This window comes from Elephantulus edwardii, unplaced genomic scaffold (assembly GCF_000299155.1).
Source record: "Elephantulus edwardii isolate Elephantulus edwardi_28Jun2011 unplaced genomic scaffold, EleEdw1.0 scaffold00062, whole genome shotgun sequence".
In the NCBI taxonomy this organism is placed as follows: domain Eukaryota; kingdom Metazoa; phylum Chordata; class Mammalia; order Macroscelidea; family Macroscelididae; genus Elephantulus; species Elephantulus edwardii.
The window spans coordinates 14,747,003-14,768,948 of NW_006399812.1; the positions used below are offsets into that span (position 1 = coordinate 14,747,003).

Below are 21,946 nucleotides of genomic sequence, written 5' to 3' on the forward strand. Positions count from 1 at the left end.
AGTACTGGTCCCTCCTTCCAACATGCCCAAAGTATGTCAGATAAAGCCTCAGAATCCTTGCCTCCAAGGAACAGCCTGTCTTCACCCTTTCCAGGACAAACTTGTTTGTTCTCCTAGGAGTCCATGGTATATTCAACATTCTTCTCCAGCACCACAGCTCAAAGGCATCAATTCTCTCTGTCATCCCTAGTCACTGTCCAGCTCTCTGATGCATAGCTCACCATTGCAAAGACTATAACCCATATCAGGCGCACCTTAGTCTCCAGCCTGATGTCGTTGTTCTTTCAGTATTTTGGTGAGGTCCCTGAGAGCTGACTTTCCCAATACAATTCGCCTCTTAATTTCCTGGCTGCTGGTACCAAGAGTGTTGACTAGAGCCAAGTAAACTAAAACTGTTAAGAATCTCAATTCATACTGATGCTGCCAATTGGCCCAGTGGTGAGAATTTTTGTTTCCTTGACGTTGAGCTTCAATCCGTATTGAAGGCTGCAGTCCTTGACCTTCTGCACCACTTGAATTTCAAAACCTTCTCTGCAACAGGTTTGAGGCTTTGAGCACCAGTGAGCATAGACCAAATGAGCTGTGGGAGAATATAAAAAATATTGCCCATTCCCAGATGTGCCTGGTTCAAATCCACCAGATGCTCTGCTGGAGAAGAAGGGACAATCTCCTCCTGTACTAGTCAGATCCGATTTGATGGTACAATGCACAAAAAATAATAAAAGAAAAAGAAAAAAAATTGCCCATGAAGAATGCAAAAGATCATTACAAAGACTGAAGAGGAAGAAAAGACCAAGAAAGATGTCAGATGACACTCTGAATATTGGAGTGCTGAGAAGCCAAAGTTCAAGGAAGAAACCAAGGAATTAAAGAGCTTAACAGAAAATTTCAAAGGGCAGCTCAGGAAGACAAAGCACGATAGTATAACTTTGTATACAAACCAGCCTAAAATAAAAATTTATTTTTAAAAAAACAATACAAAACATAATGTTATCAGAATTCTCCCACGTTATGCAATTTATCAGAACTTCATTTTTCTCATTTACTCAGTTATTACTTTGTATAAGGAGCTGTTATGAATTCTTCAAATATTTGATTCTTAGATTTTGTTCCAAATTAAGTGAATTTGTTTGTCTTTGTAGCCTCTTGCAGTAATCGTGTGCCCTGGATGGAAAAAGGCCCAATTTATTTTTGAGTTATTGGGAGACTACAGCATGTCCTCCAGGCCTCTTCATCCTATGCTCTTAGCAACTGGACTCCACAAAGATGAAGCCAAAAACATGAAGCTTCCCAGAGGCTGTAAGCATCCTTCACAAGTGGTTTGGTTTCTCCTGCAGAAGACATTAGACCACTGTCCAGGCTGGTGTGAGACCACAGATGATACCTGGCTTGTTAGTCCAGGTCTCGTTGCTCAGTTACCAATGAGTGTAGGTCACCATGAGTCAGAATTAACTGCACAATATCTGGGTTTTAGTTACAAAGCCTGAAGGCTTTGTTTGTTTGGCTTGTGCTTGTGTTTTGTTTTTTTTTAACATAATTTTGTTTTCTACTGGTTTACTTACAAAGTTCATATACATTGTTTTTCATGACTTCTGTCTCTTTCAATGAGGGAACTTTAAATCAGCCCATAATTTACTGCGCACTTAATACCTGTCAGAGGTGGGTCACATAGTGTCAACTAAAACTCTTCCATTTTTGTTGTTGTTATGTGACATCAAGTTGCCTGTGACTCACAGCAACCCTATGTACAAGAGCTCTGAACCCTGCCCTAACCTGAAACAGTCTCAGTGAGTCTGACACACCTACCCATTTATTGTCATCTGGGGTCTTCCTCTCCTGTGCTATCCCACTACCCTTCTAAGCATATTGTCCTTTTCAGAGGACTAGTTCCCCCTGGCCACGTGCCCAGTGTGGTGAGGTGGAGCTTCAAAACCCTTGCTTTCAAGGAGAAGCTTGGTTTCACCCTTTCTAAGGCAGACCTGTTAAGGAGTTCAAAAACTTGTTGGAACTACAATGTAATCAGTGTAGTTAAGTGTTTAATCTGTGTAGTGAGAAGCCTAGCTGGACAGGTTCTCTGGTCTCACCTATTAGGCTTAGGAAAACATCTTTTTGTTTGTCAAATGAGAGGACATTAATAGAAAGTGCGTGAAATTTCATCAAAGGAAATCTTAGAAAAACTTTTGGGATTTCTAAAGTGGGGTTTTTTTTCTTTCTTTTAAATGTAGGTGATGTGATTGTTACAACACCTCATAGTCTTATGAGACTTTTTAAATATCAAAGTTTATTATTTATTAGACTTTGCCACCTGATTTTGGATGAAGTAGAAGTATTGTTCTATGAAGCTTATGAAGAAGTAAGTATGACATCCATTTAGATGATTCCACTATTCAGAGGGAAATGTGTTTGCATATATGTGTCTATGTATACATCTCTGTGTGCATATTTTTTCTTTTCTAGTCGCCCACTTGTAGGAGTTTTAAAGTGTCTTGTTGGGGAAGAAACAGGCTAAAATTTCCTATTAACATCTAATTAAGATAAAATGTTTTATCTGAAATTTTCTTCTTGCTATTAAAGGTTTTACTTTCTGGATTCTTCATTGGAAGGTTTTCTAAAATATTTTTACTATTTTATGATTATGGAAGCAACCATTTTTATCCTAAAAAAGTTTGAGAAATAGAAAAGACATTTTAAAACAAAATTCAATAATAGTACATTCAGAGGTAGCAGGACTTACTATTTTGATGTATTTCCTTTTAAACGTTTCTTGTTTTATAAGAGTATTTAACACTATCAAAACTGTCTTTTATGTCCTATTTTGTAAGTTGTATCTGTCCATTGAGAACATTGTATTAGTACTCACCTTTTTGTAGCATAGTTGATATTGGCCATATGTTAGTGATTCCTGAATGTAATAAAAATTACTTTAAATCCTCGTACTTGAAACGATTTAGCATAGTGTGACTGAAAATGCACTTGTTTTCTGCACATTTTCCTTAGGAATCTCCTAGGAGGAGAATAATAATACAACTTCTAAGGCTTTTGTTGTAAACAGTAAAATACGGTGACAAAGACCATTCATTTGGGAGTGATGATGGCCCTATGTTTAAGTCCAGACTCTGTGGGCCTGGGCAGGGTTCCTTCATACCTCTAAGATCTTGAGTTCTTACTGGAAAAGGTACATCCTGGTACATTGCTTTCTGAAAGCAGAGACAGGTTGACAGTTCTGTACCACAACCTGCAATCTCTCATTGTCAAACTGTGGTCCCTTAGTAGCTTAATTAGCTTTCCTTTAATTACATGTTAGATGGAATATTAATATCTATTTGTATCCATTCCTTTAAAAATAGTGTGTTCATTTACTTATTTTTTGCTGCTGAGATCATCTATATTTTCTTTTTTATAAAATTTTTATTCTATACTGGTTTACTTAGAGTTTATATACATTGTTTTCTATTTTTTTAAAAACTTTAAGAAATTTTATATAAGAATCCTAATCCTTTGAGATATATCTCTACATATCTCTGTCCACCTGTCTTTACCAAAAATATGTTGTTGGTGTTTTCATTTTTTTTTACTATGATGTTTTCATGACCTTAATCTTAACATGATTTATTTTTTCTTTTATGCTTGGAAAGACCTTTCTAATCTTGAGAACAGAAAGTTTACAGTATCTTGTGATTTATGTTTTGTTAAACTAACTTTTTCCCTTCAGAAATAAAAATGAGACTAATTTTACTAATTTTTTTCCAGATGTTTGCTATATTAGATAACTTTAAAAAAAATACAGAGGTTGAAGAGAGGGAATCAGTACCACATCAGATTGTCGCGGTTGGAGTTCACTGGAACAAACATATAGAGCATTTAATCAGAGAATTCATGTATGATCCCTACATTGTGATCACAGCTATGGAAGAGGCTGCTCTCTATGGCAGTGTCCAGCAGGTAGGGATGAGGATGGGGCGGGGTGGTGTGTGACCATCACCTTGATTCTGTATGTCTATGTACAGTGTGGGATTGGGCAAACATGAACACTTGCCTTTATTTTATGGCTAAGTAGAAAAATATTCTTAAAAAGAACTTTGATTCTTTTTTACAAACCTGAACATGTATTAAACCTACATTACTTTCTCAGATGGTCTTTTCTACTAAAATAATAATTTACTTTGAAAAAATGAACTTTGAGGGCTTTAAAAGCATGTTGTCAAGAGGGACCAGTCCTTGAAGAAGGACACCATGACTGAAAGGGTGAAGGGTCAGTGCAGGAGAGGAAAGCCATGGATTAGATGGATAGACATAGTAACTGTGATGATGGGAACAGGTGTGTCAGAGAGAGTGTGACTGGCTCAAAATAAGAAAAGGTTCAGAGCGATTCTTTAGAGATCACTATGAATTGTACTTGATGGCACATAACAGCAATAAGAACACGGGTTAATAAAGCCACTACTCAGTAAAGAGAAATGTGTAAATTTTAGTTGATTCTCATTATTTGCTGATTTTGGATCTATGAACTGTTGACTTGCCAAAATTTATTTGTGATTCAGAAATCAATACTTCCAGCATATTTGGAGTTGTGGTGGGACATACACAGTGCATTAAAAAATAGTCACTGAGTGCGTACATCCCCAGCTGAGATTGAAAAAAAGTTTAAAAATTCCATGCTTCCTGTTTTTCATTACCAGGTAGTACATCTTTGCCTAGAAAGTGAGAAAACCTCTACCTTGCTGCAAACACTGGACTTCATCCCAAATCAGGCACAAAAGACCTTGATCTTCACCTGTTCTGTAGCTGAAACAGAAATGGTGTATAAGGTAAGCACTTGAACATGTGAAGCCTTCCTCCCTTTTTGTTTAAACTGTGAGGACTCTTGGGCTGTCAGCAGATCACTGAGTATTTGAATATGTGGCAGGGAAATGAAATGTAACCATCTGCAGGCAGGTACTGGTAGCAGGAGCAGCCCAGATGATGGGACCAGACTTCATACTGACATGACATTCTCTTGCTGAGGTGGGAGGAACAATGCTCTGCAGTTTTGTCAAGGCTGAACATTGAAAGGCATTTTAATTAATGAGTAGATACCAATATATAGATGGTATCCTTTTAAGAAAATAGAAAAGGTAGCAATAAAAGTATGATCGGGTAGCAATAAAAGTATGATCAGGTAGCCAGAAAAAAAATTGTCTAAGTCATGTTTCTTTTAGCACTAATGAACTACACCTACACAAAGGTGTGGTAAAATAGTATCTCTTGACACCAGTACCATCTATTTGGTATGTATGTGTGCATATATATAAATGTACACATGCAATTATGTATGCATATGTTAAAGAAGAAAGGAACGTCATTTTCGCAAAAAAATTTCATTTGCTCAAGATTTAAAATAGACTATAGTGTTTTGGATATGTATTTTATACCTGTATAATCATTTTTCTTTTTTTTTTTTTTTTTTACTACTAGCCAATGAGAAAATAATCTGACGGGTAGTTTAAAGTGGTGTGAATTGATACTTGAGGTCCCTGGGTGACTCAAACAGTTTGCTCTCTGTTATTAAGCTGGCAGCATCACAGAAGCATCTTCTGTAAAAATGAAAACAGAAAACCATATGGAGCAGTCCTGCCTGCTAAGGGGCTCACTATGAGTTGGAATCAACTTGATAAAAATGAGTTTGGTTTTAGTATTGTCAATTGCTGGCTTTGGGCTTACGTCTTACTGACTTGATCTCTCTGATTTCATCTTTAGGTAGTAGAAAGCAGTTCAATATTTTGCTTGAAAATGCATAAAGAAATGGTTTTTCATTTAAAAAGTGTTTTAGAACAGTGGAAGAAAAAGTTAAGTTTTGGTTCTCACATTGTATTGGGTGAGTGTTTTAATTACTATTATATTTAGAGAACACTGAGCTATTATTATTTCTTAATTTATATTTGTTGTTGATTGCCGTCAAGTCTCGTATGACTCAGCGAGTCTATGAATAAGACTTAATGTCTTTCCATAACTATTGTCGTTTCTCCAAGTTCACAGAGTTTCCATAGGCAGGTTTAGGAAGTGGGTGCCACTCCTGCTTCCAAACCTGTTTTACAACTGGGAGCTCGACCACACACTGTCCATATTAGGAGACCATTTCATGTTTACTGAAATATAATAGTTAATTTTACAATTAACAGTAACTTCAAGATAAGTGGATGTAGGTTCCTGAGGGACAAAAGGACCCTGAGTAGTAGATAGTAACATTTCATCTAGATATGATCCCTGCAGTTCTAGATTGATGATCACTATCTCAATAAAAAGAAATACAAAATTAAACAGATATATATAACAAGATATTATACCCTGTAGTAATTTTTATCTCGGAAACCTAAGATGAAACATGGTTAGAAGTTGCATTCCATGCTAGAAGTATAAAAAAATCTACATACATAAAATAAGTGAAAACATGGGCAGCTAGATTTGTTTTAAAAAATATATAAAGACACTTAACCAGTCTGTTCATGAAGCTGTGGCATTGTCAGACAGTGATTCTTGGAAAGAAGTCTTGTCGATTTTGTGGGCAACAAGTTTCTTACATATAGGAAGTGTGGTAAGCAGCCTGCAGAGGTGTGGTCAGTGCACTGCTCACAGGGTGCTGCTGGCCTCCTTTTCTGCAGCTCTGACTGATGATTGCATACCACTCCTGGCCATCACTGATGCCACGCGTGTGATCCACTTCAGTTTCCCTTCCTCACCCAGAATTTTTGGTGGACGTCTGTATTGCATGTCTGATCATTTTCAGAGCTTAACTGAACAGGTCAGTTAAGATCATTTTTCTTTTTCTGTATGTTGACAAATTCAGAGTATCCAAAATGTCACAGTGTAGGCTGATGCAGGTGATCCTTATCCTCCCCAATTTTAAGGGCTCTCCTGCAGAACAGAGAGATAATAAAACCAAATCAATTTTGCTGCTGACGGAGAGAAATGCATGTCATGCAGTTGGTGTCCTGCGCTACTTAGAACGAGCAGATGCTAAAATCCCCTCAGAGCTGTACCAGTTTACTGAAGGAGTTCTGGAGGCCAAAGAAGATAAAAAAGCCAGAAGACCTCTTTGTCCATATCTTAAGGCATTTGGTTTTTGCAAGTAAGTCAATGTTTTTGTTTATTTAAAAAATAAATTAGCCTATAACATAAAGTAAAATGCATAGATAATGAGATTCGCTCCTGAGAATTGTGTGAACCACTTAGCTCTTTCTGATGGAGCACCTTACAAAGGTTTGTTACTCACCTCCCTAGTTATGTCCTTCAGAGAAGTAATTTAATATCAGGATTAGTGTTATGCATATTTTTAAATATTTTTAAAATTTATTTTAAAATTTTTGTGATTCCTTTCAGACAGTTCTTCCCCTCCTCTGTTCTAATGTAGTGTTCAATATCTGTCCACTTTTTATACTTTCCCTCCCCAACTTCCCCATGTCAATCATATTTTATAACAGTAGTGTTATGCAGTATTTATCCTTTTGTGACTGAGATATTTCACTCAGCATAATGTCCTCTAGGTTCCCCCATCATAAATAATGTTTTATTAGGTCATTATTTTTCAGTGCTGTGTAATATTCCATGTGTGAATGTACAATAGTTTTTCTATCCATTTCTTTGTTGATGTTGCTCATATTTTGAACTTCACCTTAATGGAATTGTACAGTATGTCTCCTTTCCTGTCTGACATTTTTCTCTTAACTGAATATTTCTTGGATGCATCTGTATTGTTAAATGCAGCAATATTTGATGATTTATTTTTGTTGCTTTGTATTACATAAATGCAGCACAGTTTGTGTGTCTGTCTTCCTGTTGCTATACTCTTGTACATGTTTTTCTGTATGACACTCTATCCATTTCTCTTGGGTGTGTACTTAGCAGTAGAATTATTCATCAAGAAGTAAGTGTGAAATTTTGTCCTCCACTTCTTTACATTGATCACCAACAGCATCAGCAGCACAAAGATTCCATTGTATTCAGACGTGCCCCTCCAGACTAGACATTCTCTTTTGACAACTCTACCATCAGCCATCCCTTCCATAGCACTTAACTAGTATGATGGGTTCAGTATTTCATTGCAGTGGTCAGACAGAATTTAGGATTTCGGAGGTAGCAGGTAAGTGGTAGTGTGCATCTCAGGTTCAGGAACACTCAGGATACAGTTCTTAAGTCAGAACAGCCTCTTCTCAGAGCAGTCTACAGGTAGACCTCTTCTTTGACCTTTGGCCTTGCAGTCTTGCCCTCTGCCTGGCTCAGGCAAGTGTTACAAAGTTCATTTTTCTCTTGGCACTCCACCACAAGCCTGGGCTTGAAGGTGCTCTGCCCTGTCTTGGTGGGCCGGTAGACCTAGCTCCTGGATAAATGCCCAAAGACACCTACTTTTCCAGCAGCACTCCACTTTCTCACTTTATAGACTTGATCCCACAGCTCTGTCTCAAACTGGTCTCCTGGGTTTGCTGCTGCCGCTGCTTTTTTCTTCTCACAAGCATCTCATGTTATGTTGTTGATTGCCCTTGAGAGGAGCACAACTCACAGCGACACTGTGAACAAAAGGCCTGAAGCCTTTCTATAACTGATGTCGTTTATCAAAGTTCATAGTTTGCAGAGGCATGTTGTTTAGGAAGTGGAGTTCTGGTAGCCGAGTGGCAAGAAGGTGCACTGCATGGGGGGAGCTCTGGTGGCCTAGTGGTAAGGAGCTGCAGCTACAATCCCAGAGGCGCACGGTTCGAATCCACCAGATGCTCTGCGGGGAAGGAGGGACAATCTCCTCCTGTACCAGTCAGATCTGATTTGACGGTACACTCACACAAAAATAATAAAGTAAAAATTTAAAAAAAAGAAGCTACACTGCAATCCCATAGGCATGTGGTTCAAAGCCACCAGCTGCTCTGCAAGAGAAGAATGGGCAGTCTCCTCCCCTGCGATTAACTGCCTTTGAAAATGCACCTGTGGGTCGATTCTGACTCAGAGGTGCAGCACAACAATCTCATGTTATGGTATTTGAAAAATCTCTTCTTAGTAATCATGAAGGTCCACCTCACACTGATCTGTGCATAATGCCAGCATGTGAGAGACAGATATTGGGCATAGCTGATAAGCTTCTGATACATGTTTACCAAATTCAGTTTAATTGTAACTGTTGGTTGTAAATTTTTAAAATTTTGACACATTGGGCATGTTATTAGCAGTAATTTTTGTTACGTTTTAAGTAGAATATTAACTTTTAAAACTGGAACTTCTGCCATTTCTCAGTTTGGAAATAACATTACAGTTCCAACTTCTGGTTGAGAGGTTAATTGACCTTTATTGTGGGTCATGGTGGCATATTTTGTTGAAAGAATCTTTATTTTACAAGTGTATTTTGCTCGCTTAAAGGATGCATTAAGGATAACTACAAAAATGATAAAGTAACTATTTCCTTTAATTTTGTTCATTGCTATTTATATTTCAAGATCATTTTCCATTTATTCATGCACTGTCAGTGCCATCTGCAGTGTTAATGTGGTTACTTAACTTTAAAGGTATTTGGAACAGAAGCTTTCAACTTTTGATTATAGGATCATTTTCCTAAATAATACTTCAAAAATTCACAGAAACTATTAGTTTAGTTTTTTCCTGGTTTTCCCCCCTTTTTCCTGCCCTGCCCACCCCCTCTCCCAGATCACTTTTCTTTTTGAAAAGTAAAAAAAAAAAAAAAACCCTAAACTTTCATTGTTACAATCCCCCCACCCCAGGTCCACTCTAGTATGCAGCTTTCATCTGGACTCTTGTCATGACAATAGTACCTAATCATATATCCCTTTTAAACAGATCTCGCTCTCATCTGTTCCAATGTGTATACATTATTTATCCCCTCTTTTCTTAATTTCCCCCAACCCCAATGTCAGTCCCAATTTACAACAGTGGCATTATGCAGTATTTATCCTTTTGTGACTTGAGATATTTCACTCAGAATATTTCACCCATTTTGTATAATAATTCATTAGTTCCTTGTTTTTCAATGCAGCGTAGTATTCCATTATGTGACTATACCACAGCTTTTCTAGCCATTCGTTTGTTGATGGGAGTTTTTTCCTGTTTTTAAAATCTAGTTGTAGGTTGTTTTTTTGTCTTCTTTTCCCCTCAGAAACAAAAGAGTCTGTCCTGATCGACACTATATTAATCCAGAAATGGACATGCCAAGGAAATTATCTAACCAAGCTCTGCCAATGTCTGGATACATTAAAGTAAGTTCTCTTTAAAATCTTTTTGTGCAAGGATGAAGGGTTATTTTGATGAATATTTTCTTTTTAAATAACAGACTCTTATGAGACTATTATCATGACTTCCAGTAGTAGCAATAAATCAGAACTTATTTGTTGCGTGCTTGGTTGAGAACTATATTGCAAACTGAAAAGTCTGCAGTTAAAATCCACCGGTGACTCCTTGGGAGAAAGATGGGCTGTCTTCACCCACATAACTTACAGCCTCTGAAAACCTGTAAGATGGTCCATTAAGAGTCAGCAGCACATAAAACAACATGAGAAGGTGATCTTTAAAGGCGGCTTATGTTGCTCATACTTGAGCTGTGTTGTCAGCAGGGGCCAGTTCATTAAAAAAGGCATCATACTTGGAATAGAAGGTCAGTGGAAGAGTCAGATCCTCAACAAGATGGATTTACCTAGTGACTACAGCAGGGGGTTGAGCATGGCGTTAGGAGGATGGCATGTGGGAGGACAAGACTTCAATCTTGTTTTTAGGTTCCCATGGTGAGTGATTTACAGTCAGATTGATGGAACCTAGCAACCTCTTTGACATAAACCTGGAGCCTGTATGATTGTGGGCCTTTTAAAGTTATCTTTCCTGTTCCTTGGTCTGTTTGCCTGTTTTTGTACCAGTCCAACACTGGCTTCATTTCTCCAGCTTTATAGAATAGCTTGCGAATAGCTAACTAAGCTCCAGTTTACTCCTCTTCAGTATTGTTTTGACTGCAGACCTGTGGTGGTGGTGTTGTTGTTATGTGCCGTCGAGTCGTTTCCGACTCATAGCGACCCTATGCACAACAGCCCTAAACCCTGCTCTATCCTGCGCCAACCGCACCGCCTCTGACACACCCATCCCGATTACCCCAGTCACCGAATCAATCCATCTCATAGAGGGTCTTCCCCTCCTGTGCTGGCCCTCCACCCTCCCAAGCATGATGTCCCTCTCCAAGGACCCGTCCCTCCTGGCAACATGTCCAAAGTATGTCAGATGAAGCCCCAGAATCCTTGCCTCCAAGGAGTAGCTTGGTTTAATCCTCTCCAAGATAAATCTGTTTGTTTTCCTGGCAGTCCAGGGTACATTCAGTACCCTTCTCCAGCACCACAGCTCAAAAGCATCCACTCTTCTTCTGTCCTCCCTAGTCATTGTCCAACTCTCTGATGCATAACAAGCGATTGCAAATATCATGGCCTGTATCAGTCTCCAGAGAGACACTGTTGCTCCTGAGTACTTTAGAGAGGTCCCTAACAGCAGACCTTCCCATCGCGATAAGCTTTTTGATTTCCTGCACCGCCTTAGGGAGCTCTGGTGGTCTAGTGATGAGAAACTGTGCTGAAGTCCCAGAGGCACCTGGGTGCACCAGCTGTTCCGCAGGAGGGTAGACAGTAGCCTTCCATGTGACTTACTGCCTCTCAAAACCTGCCAGAGGGTCAGCTTTCAGTCACTTCCAATTTGATGGCACACACCCACCACTGTGTCACACACTTGACCACATGGCCAGATGAGAATGTGTAAGTAAAATCATTTTTGAGATTCCATCTGCCACCCTTAGCGCCCTGTGATTGTGGTCTTAGTTACCTCAACTGTGTACACGTAATTTGCTATTAACCAACACCTTGTGGATCATTAAGAGCTGTGAAGCTGACATGAGAGAGAGAGAGCTAGTCAGACTGGAGACACTGCCGTGAGGCATAAACTAACAGAGCCCTGGAAACAGACAGAACTGACTCAGACTGCTGTGACACAAAGATTGCTGGGCAATTAAGAAAACCAGATATTTTTGTTTATTTCTGAACTGAACCTTTGTGATATCCTTTGCCCTCCCACGCCTAACCTTTTTCCATACTAAATCCTACAACTCGAAACAATATATGAACCAGGTGATTAGTACAAGTGGGTATAGCAGAGTAGGGTCCCGTGTCTGACTTTGTGACTATTATTTTGGTACAGTTCATGTTACTGCTGGGGACAGTTCTCCTTTATGAAATTAGAAGTTAAAACTCTACCACCCCCACATTGTCTTTGCTGATTTTACAATACCCATATAAAATTTTAGAATTCACTGGCCAGTTTATATTTAGAAGCCTTCTGGAATGTGGACTGGCATTGTATGGAATCTAAATTTGAGGGGAAATTAGTTTTCAAAAACACTGAGTCTTCTTGTCCATTAGCATGATACAGAGTTTTTGGTCAAGTGCTGCCAAGTCATCTCTGCCCTCTAGGTACCTCATGCATGAGCAGGCACAACACTGGCTCTGCACCCTCCCCACAGTCACTCCTGTGCCCAAGTCCTCCCTTGAAGCCACTGTGTTGGTTCATCTCATTGTAGAGCCTCCCTCTCACCACTGAAAACGAGCTATATCTGGGAAAAGGCTTCCTCTCAGTGTAGTGTCTACTTTAATATAATATGAAGTAATAAAACATTTAGGAATTTTCATTTGCTTATGGGACTTCATTTGTTAAGGTGGTGAAAATTAATTTGTTAATATTTGTCAGTTGTGCTTTAAGAGATAATTTAAATGTTGTTGTTAAGTGCCATCATGTTGTAGACAACTTATTAGCGACCCTATGAACGAAAGACCCAAACACTTGTATAACTTTCATCATTTCTCCAAGTTCATAGGGTTTCTAGAGACAAGCTATTTTGGAAGTGGATGCCACTCCTGTTTCCAAGCTTGGTTAATCGGGAAGCTCCACCAAACACTGTCCACTATGGGTAACCATTATCACATTTGACACATCAGTGTCACAGAGTTTGCCATTACAGCAACCATCTGTACAGCAAAGTGACAGACCAGTGCCGTACCACTTAGAACAATGTTTGACTAAAGACAATTAAAATCAGTCCTCAGGCCCAAATGTCTTTTTAAAAAAAACGAGGCCAAATCCAATCAGTTCACACCCAATTGTGAGCAACAGTCTCAACCCAAGCCTCAACCAAAACGGAGAACACACCTTTGTAGAATCCAGCTGCTCCACTTATCTTCCCAAACTGGAAAGCAGCCAGATATAACCTATCAGTAATAATATTGTCCCTCAGAATAGATCTTGAAATGTTCTTTTTAATTAATGCAATGCCATTTCTCTTCAGTTTGTTCTTCTCACTAGAGTTGATCTAGCACTGGTGAGTTTAAAATGGTCAATAGCAGTTCATTTTTAAAAAATTCTCAACACTGAACATTAGTTCATCATGATAGGCAGCATCATCATAGATGAATATCGAGAGATGCACATAGCATTGGGATTGTCCTGAAGAGCAATAATATCAATTTGAAGACTGATTCAAGCCCTGGTTTTTCCAGTTACCTGCTTTGCATCTGAGAACTGGACAGAGAATAAGGATGTCAGGAGAATAATTGATGAATTTATCATGTTGTGGTATGTGAGAAGAACTCACAAAAACCCGGTTGTGTCTTGGAGAAGATACAGTGAGAGTGCTTCTTGGAGGTTAGGATGATGAAGGTTCATCTCACATACTTTGGGCATGCATGTTGTTAGGAGAGGCTATTGCTTAAAGACGGACAGCATGCTTGGAAAGATCAGTGAAAGAGAGGAAATCCCTCATTGAGGTTGATTGACACAGTGACTGTGGCAGTGGGCTCAAGTTGAAAAGGACGGCATAGGATAGGACAGGGTTCAGATGTGGGTTGCTGTGAGTCATATGCAACTCCACAGCACCTAACAACACTGCCTGAGACATCAGACCTAAGTGTTGATTTTACTTTTGACAACTTAATTTTTCTTGATTACATACTTGGTATATTCCATGCTTCTCTGGTGGCTTTAGTGGTATGGAGTTGTGCTGCCAACCCAAAGGCACATATATCAGATCTACCAGCTTTTCTGCAGGAGAAAGATTGGCGTCCTCCTCCTGTGCAGCCTCTGAACACCCTCCAGAGGGTCCGCTGTGAGTTGGTTCTGACTCACACAACAGCATCATTGCTCAGCTGTTACTTTTCCTTGAGAGCCATGTATCCTTAGCATAAGAAGCCCAAAAGCTCTTCTTCAGTCTTACTTTTAGTGCCTCCCAACCGTAAGGGCTCATCTCCCAGCCCTGAACACAGGGTATGGTGATGTAGTTATCCGTAAGGTTTGCTCTCATTGCCTCAGACACTGATGACAGGCCTTTTAGTCTCTCTTAGTTTGTAAACACTGCTGATAATTGTCCAATATTTCTGATCCTGTTGATATTTATGATACCAGTCCCATCGTTTCCAGCATCATAACAATATGTAAGTCACTATAGTACGACAAACTGACAGACAGGTGGGTGGCCAGTTATCTAGGTTATTTATGTAGGTCATTTTATTTAGGCCGTTGATCTAGGTAATTTTGCGTTTTTGTAAGCAATGTTTCATAATTTTTCAGACAGATCTTGAGTTTCTGTGTTAAATTTATCCCTACTACTTCATACTTTTGATGTTAGTGGAATTTACATTTTATTTTTAAAATGTTTTAAAAATGTAGTTTACCTTTCATGTCCTGTGGTCATAAACAATAGATTTAGTTACATGCAGGAGTTCGGTGTTTTTTTCTTTTCTTCTTTTTTACTGTAATAAAACATGGATGGGGATCCAAGGGGGTAAGAGGAGGAGCAAAAGGGTGAGGATGGATAGGGATGAAATCACAGGGTTGCACAATTTGTTGGGTGGAGGAATTGGGTAAAGGAAATGAGAAAGATCTGGCGAGGACTAGAAAAGACAGGGTAATGGTGAGCATAGTCCAACGGTGATTTAAAAAAACAAAACAGAGTCATTTTTACTTGTGGGTTTCTCACTTGGCAATAGGGACACAGTCTGTGCCTGCTTCTTTATGAACAGGGGCATTGAGATGAAGAGGAAGGGGAGCCCACTTTAACACTTTACTGGTGGTCTTGAATTGAAGCTGCATGCCTTCTTGTTCAGTTAGAAGATACTTTCATGACTTTTTCTGCCCTCTGGACTGCAAGGTGTGTGTGTGCGTGAGTCCAGTGGGAGTGGCTGACCGTGCTTTGAGGCTCCATCTACCTCTGTTTCCTTAGCTGGCAGTCCAGGCTCTGGAACAAGATTCTGCACATGGAAACGGGGCTTTCAGAGTGGTGAACAGACACTCAAGTTTGAAAAAGTAATAAATGCAGTAGAACAGGGACTCAAAGGGACTCAAGGTTGTCTGAAGGCAGGCTGTGAGATAAGGAGCTCTGCTTGACACAGGTTGGCCGTCTTTTGTCTTCCTGCTGAAGATCATTTTCAAAATGGCCAGAGACATACACTCGGGCTGCAGCGCTTCTAACCGCATGCAGGAATCTTGAGAGGTGTGGGATCAAAACAGGCAGGACAAGGTACATTCCTGATTGACTTAGAACTGATAAGTCTCCTGGGACGTTGAAAAGGACCAACCAAACCAGAATGTTTTGAACACTCTGCAAAAGATCTAAAGGTAGGATCTTTTTAAAGAATCTTTCTAGCCTCCTAAGACAATCACTCTTAGCACATTATTTTTTCTTTCTGCTGTCTTTTATATTTACTTTTTTTTAAAAAAAAAAAAAAAAAAAGGTGGTGGTGTGTGTAATATGCCCTGCCCCTTCCTTTGAGCATAAAGCAAGTGTCACAGTCACATCAACAGGGCTTGTGCAGGGGCCAGTGGGAGAGCAGACTCCACTGGGAGAGAAGCATCTGGAGGCAGGAGGAGGACTGTGCACTGCCTGCAGGGGATGGTCCGCAGCCTTTTCCGTCCCTGACTTGTTCCCTGTTCTCATTGGACTGGCATTCCAGTGGAGGTGGTCAGCAGTGGGTCTGTGAAAAGAAGGCCCTAGATGGTTATAAATGCTGTGAACAATCTTAAATAGTGTCCTGGTTTGGGAGGGTTGGAAATTATACCCTGGAAGGAACTCTCTGGTGAGAAATCAACTGAACTGAGACCCAAATGATGAGAATTCCTGGCAAGATCTGGAGAAGAACCTCCCAGGCAGAGGCCCAAATGCAGGAACTAAACATGGTGTGTTTGTAGACCCAGCTGCTTGGCGGTGAGAGAGGGAGATGGAAGGTGATAAAATCAGAGAGGGGCACGGAAAGAGTACCACACACCATCAGCCCTGCCTTACCTCCCACCTGGGACGCATCCATCATATAACCGTTTCTCGGTATGGGCATGAGGCCCTCTGTGCTTTTGTGTGGTGTGTTTCCTTCTCTTGTCCGGAGTGTCCTCTTGATGCGCTCACCCATGTGCATGCTGACGTCCTGCCGGCTCCCACAGGCACCAGCATACCTGCCCGCCCTCACGTGCGTGAGCTCCTATCTGGGCAAGCTCACCTGTGAAGCTTAAGTTACAGTTCCCCCTCCCTTTTTTTTAATCTCTTAAAAAAAATTATTTACTTTTGGTTTTTAGTGGAAGTTCACAAAAAGATTGGTTTTTATTCATGCATTTTCCTCTCTCTCCCTGGTGCCTTGTTCTAGGCTATTAATTGTCATGCCATCATTTCTAATCTGGTGGCCTAGTGGGAAGAAAGTGCACTGCAATCCTGAAGGCACAGTTTGAGGCCACTAGCTGCTCCATGGGAAAAGGATGGGCAGTCTCCTCTGGTGCACTTAACTGCCTCTGAAAACCCGCCAGAGGGTCAGCTGTGGGTCAGTTCACCGGTACACCACCACCACTCCAGAACCGGTGTGGGGCAAGAAAGAATACATTAGGAATTTTGTTATCTTGATCACAGCCATGCTGTTTACCCATGAGTTTCTGAGAGTGGTTGCAACCCTCTGTCCAGTGCTGGCATAAATGGGTGGTTTTTTCCCTCCCTTGTAAAACTTTTTTATTATGACTTCACTGAAAGCTTACATAGCACAGTGGTTTTCCACTCAACCATTCTTACATATTTTGTTTAAGACACATCCCACTTGCCCTGAAGTTACAGAGGACATCAGTAGATGTAAGGAAATATTAAAGCTAACTCTGTTTGCCAGTGAGGATGACAGCATGATAGATAGCATGATAGGATAAGTACTAATAAGATAGACTGATAGGGAAAGGGGAGTATGATAGTGAGAGGATAAATAGCTTAACCATCTTCCTGATAACTTCATTTTCCTAAACTATTCCTAGACTTTAGTGAACATCTCAATTAAAGTTTTCAAAAACCCCTAGTCCTATGTGCCCTCAAGGGACTTAGGCCATTAAAAAAAAGTGACTGATTGGTAGAACCACTGCTCTGAGCAGAGTAACTCTGTTGCTTGCCAGTGAGAATAATCCGAAGATCCCTGTTCCTTTGTAAGGATTAAAGGATTTCCACCTAGGGTCCTCCCAGAAGCTGAGCTTGATTCTCACCTGACGCTGCCCCCTGAGCTCCAGAGGGACCTGGATCTACATGCATGCCACTGGAGAGGCTACTCAACGAGCATGGCGACAGGGCAAACAGTCCTTGCTGTTTTCAACCAACCACAACTGGAGACCACCTTCCACAAACACCAAGAAAGCTCCTCTGGGTGCAGCCATCCCCAGAAGTGGGTTCTTAATGAAGTTGTTCTTGTGGCATTAATACCAGAAAGCCCTCAAGGAACAGGGGTGCTGTTTATGAAGTATTTTTTTATAAATGTGTAACTAAAAATAAACAAAGGAACACTAAATAATCAAATTGTAAAAATAATAAAATGTGTCCAAACCCACTTCTGTTAAATTTAAAGTGAAATTCTAGTTAGTTGTGACTGTCATAAAATTATTTGGGTTTTTTACTACTTTGCTGGTTTTTGAATTGGTTTTCTTTAAACTGCTGATTTCTACAGATAAGAAATGTGTGTAGCTTTGGCTTTTATTAAGGTTTTCTGGATGTATATTCCATATATTTCAGATGATACCTTTTTACATTTCAAATGCAACCAATTACTTTGGACGGATAATTGATAAAGAGGAGGCTCTTTATGAAACTCTTAATGCAGAAATGACTGAATATTTTAAGAATTCCAGTAATAAAACAGTTGTAGAAAAGGTGGAGAAATTTGGATTATATGGATTAGCAGAAAACACACTTTTTTACAGGTAAGCGTCCATGTATTTCCTCTTTAAAATGTAAAATGCAAGATAACTTGAAGTAGAATTGAATCCCTTTTCACTTGTGGTGTAGTGCTTCACCTGCTAAACTGCCAGCCACTCTGTGAGAGAAAAACGAACAGTCTCCTCTCCTAACAATGCAGTGTCTCGGAAATCCAGGGGAGGGTCTCTGTGAGTTACCTTGAACCTGGGACCTGAGTGCAGAGCACACATGACGCTACAACAGCTGACATGGACTGAACAGGCACTGGGTGCTCCTACACTTAGATCCTCACTGCATTAAGTCTTGAAAAATTCCTGTCAAATCCATTTATACATAAGCACATTAGGCCTAGAAGAGCTTCTGCAAGTTGTCTGAGGTCAGCTCTGTGGCATAGTTGGTGCTCTAGCCTGGACGGTCTTAATATATGTGCCTCATTTTAATCAGTTCCCTTGAATGCTGTGTTTGACTCTACCTTAACTCAGAAAACTCAGAAAAATTGAATTTTTTAACTTCTATTTGTCTTCATGAAAGGGATTTACTCTTTTCAGAAGTATTGCCCATCTTTTCTACTTACAAAATTTTAAGTGAAGGGACCTTGGCAACATCCTGGAAGAAAAGACCTGGTGATTTTAAAGATTACAGCCTTCGGAGTTCCATGGGGCGGTCCTGTTACATGGGGTTGCCATGAGTCAAATTGGTAACAGCAACATTGCAGTTAAATTAATCACTTCTAAGTGCTCCTGAAGGCCTCGACTATTTAATTTCTAAAGTGAATGTTTTATCCATGGTGAGTGAGTTAAGACAAAGATTATTTCCTTTCCCAGAGTATCTGTGTCAATTTTAACTCTGCCGTTGTTCTCCAGGGTTCAGGTCATAGAGATGAGCCAGAAAGAGGACACTTGGGCCCTGGCTAATGTCCTTGTAAAGTTCATAGATGAAGGCAGGATGGGGCTTGTCACAAGAGCCCAACTGCTTCATCTCCCAGAAAGTTTCCACACTCTTCCCCCACAAGCTGTGGAGTTTATCGTCTGTAGAGTAAAACCTGCTGACAATGAAATTGAATGGAATCCAAAGGTGAGTTATTTTGCCTTTTATATAGAGTGTTGAATTTGGGCACAGTGTTTGCCGGTTAGGCTTCACATTCTGCTGGAATTGACTAGCAGCTGCTGTTCACAGAACCTATCTCAGAATGCTCACTAAGGAATCAAGTGACGTGCCACTGTCACTATCATTACTAGTGCTCATAGGCTTACAATATGGTTTATGATGACGTTAAAGTTTTGTTAATAAGAAATAGTGTTAAGTGCCTACAGAATTGGGGTTCTCAGTGAGAGGAGATACATGTGATGGACAGTTCTCTTGAAATCAAGAGGATGGGCAAAGAAATAGAGAGAGAGGCTCAGACAGCTCCCAGGGAAGGCACATTGCTTTTGAACCCTGTGGAGTGCCAGGGACAGAACAGAGGGCAGAGAAGGCAGCCTGTGCCAAGTCATGGCACATAGGCAAGGCCCTCTCTGGGCACGTGTGGCTCTCCACGTGGCTGGAGAGAGGCCCAGCCCTCAGCAGCTCTTCATTGGAGCCCCAGGGGTCATGTTAATAATGATTCTTTAAAGGAAGGTTAAATCTTACGTCATTTGGTTACTGGGTTATGAAAGAAGCACTTTGAGTTGGCAAAGGGGGAAACTGTTCTAAACAAGCAATGTTGAGAACAAATGACTGTTTCTACAATATATGATGGATGCACAGCCTTATTATTGTAAGTTTAGCAGAAATGGCCTTTACTAAATAGCCTTTGTGTGCTCCACTATGCTAGGTTCTAGGACTTAGCCACTAACTAGTCATTGTGCTTTTCCTCAGGAAACATTTGGTCTGTTGAGATGATCAACTGTGTTTTTGAAGAGCAGCCTTGTTAAGAAATAGGGAAACTTCTCTGTGTGTTCTTGCAAACGTCTTTGTGAAGTTCAAGAGAATAGAAACCATTTTTCATTCTGGGCCAGGTCATTCTTGCTCTACTTTTTTGTTGTTGTGTCCTGTCAAGGCAGAACTGACTACCTAACGGTAAAACTTGGTCACCAGAGCTCTCCTTTACTGGAGTTAAAATAAGCCTGAAGAATAGCTGGGGCAGGTCTCGTATGTTACAGCTGTGCTTAAGAACGGAAGTAAAAAGGCACCTCAGTTCCAGGGCCTGGCTTCATGCCTTCTGGTCCAGGGCAGCAGGAGCCACTTCCTCTTCACTCACATTGAGCTTTCACAGAAATGTTCTGCCACAGATAGATCTGTGGTTGAATAGCAGAGACAGGATGTGCCGTTCATAGTGGGGAGCAGGCGGCATCAGAGATCTGTCTGTTCTTAGAGCTCCAAGATCATTCTTTTCTTGGAATTCACTTCCTTGAGAACTAGGGCAAGTTCATGTCCCTTTCTGCACTTGGCCTTAGTAAATACTGTTAGCAGCAAAAGAGGGCTGGTCCTGGTCCTCTGTAGCCTAGCTCAGAAAATGCCTTTTTTCACAGAGCTGCGTAAACTATCTTATCCACACATAAGATCATTTGTTGAACCTTCAGATCAATAACTTCAGCATTGTTTTTAGGTTACTAGGTATATTCATAATAAAATTATTGGAAAGTTGCATGATGCCAAAGTGATAATGGTGTTGGGAAATACCATTTGGATTGATCCAATGGTAAGTATTTACTATTGTAAAATGAATCTGTACTTAAATAGACCTCTAAAATGACCCTAAATTCTTTTAGAGACAGTAGCATGTGTAGTTTGAATTGCTGTTTGCCTCACATGTCACTGCTGTCAAGTCAGAACCAGCTGACTCCTAGCTGACCCTCCAGCAGGTTTTCAGAGGCTGCAGCACTGGAGAAAGGAGATTGCTTATCTTTCTCCTGTGGTGGAGTCAAAGCACCGGAGAGGCACAACCTTTGGGATGACAGTGCAAATCCCTACGGACTACATCTCCAGAGCTTACATAAAGGGATCTTCTTTGGGGCTCTACTTTATGGCAAAAGTTCTTTTCGTATCATTTGGGATTTGTAGTAGAAGAATGTTTTTAATAATACCTAGTAATGCAGCATATCATAAACTCATATACAACCGAAACCATGAAATTATGCTTACTGAGGGTGACATTCTCTAGTAGTTACTATTCAGTGTAGTTACTATTCAGTCTTTCTCTTCTCTTTCTTTTTTTTTTAAGTGTTGCTCACAACCCAACCCTTACAGAGCCTTTATGTGAATATTGCATGAGACTCACAGCAGAATAACAGATTCACTGCTGTCCAGTCGGTAGTGACCCATGGGGCTTCCAAGACTGAATCTGTACAATAACGGACTGTTCTGGTTTTCTCCCAGAGAGTAGCTGTTAGATTTGAACTGCCTAACTTTTTTTTAATAATTTTAATGAACATTTACAGAGATTTTGAATTTCCATTCATGCATTGCTGCACTTCTCTCCCCGCCCCGCCCAGTTCGCTCCTCTTTCAAAAGTAAAAGAAACACTCCCTCTCTGGTACACAATCCCCCCACCCCCACCCCTCCCACCGCCCCAACCTGACGGGAGAAGGATGGAAAGTCTCCTCCTGTGTGATTTAGCACCTCTGCCTGCCGGAGGGTGAGCTCTGGGCTGGTGCTGACCACCCTGTGATCAGCACCCAAGTGCTGAACTCCCTGCACAAGAAGGGCAGCAATCTGCCACCTCTT

The 21,946-nt window shown here is 40.4% G+C and overlaps 1 protein-coding gene across 1 annotated transcript in view; it reads left to right on the forward strand.

Annotated features, from left to right (window-relative positions):
• TDRD12 (tudor domain containing 12) overlaps window positions 1–21,946 on the forward strand; it is a 91,296-nt gene that overhangs the window by 60,826 nt on the left and 8,524 nt on the right. Inside the window, exons 13-21 of the mRNA XM_006887870.1 lie at window positions 1,143–1,299; window positions 2,226–2,353; window positions 3,751–3,942; window positions 4,680–4,808; window positions 6,885–7,105; window positions 10,127–10,226; window positions 18,059–18,246; window positions 19,105–19,315; window positions 20,829–20,921. Coding sequence (XP_006887932.1) covers window positions 1,143–1,299; window positions 2,226–2,353; window positions 3,751–3,942; window positions 4,680–4,808; window positions 6,885–7,105; window positions 10,127–10,226; window positions 18,059–18,246; window positions 19,105–19,315; window positions 20,829–20,921 — 1,419 coding nt within the window. The remainder of the gene's footprint in view (window positions 1–1,142; window positions 1,300–2,225; window positions 2,354–3,750; window positions 3,943–4,679; window positions 4,809–6,884; window positions 7,106–10,126; window positions 10,227–18,058; window positions 18,247–19,104; window positions 19,316–20,828; window positions 20,922–21,946) is intronic.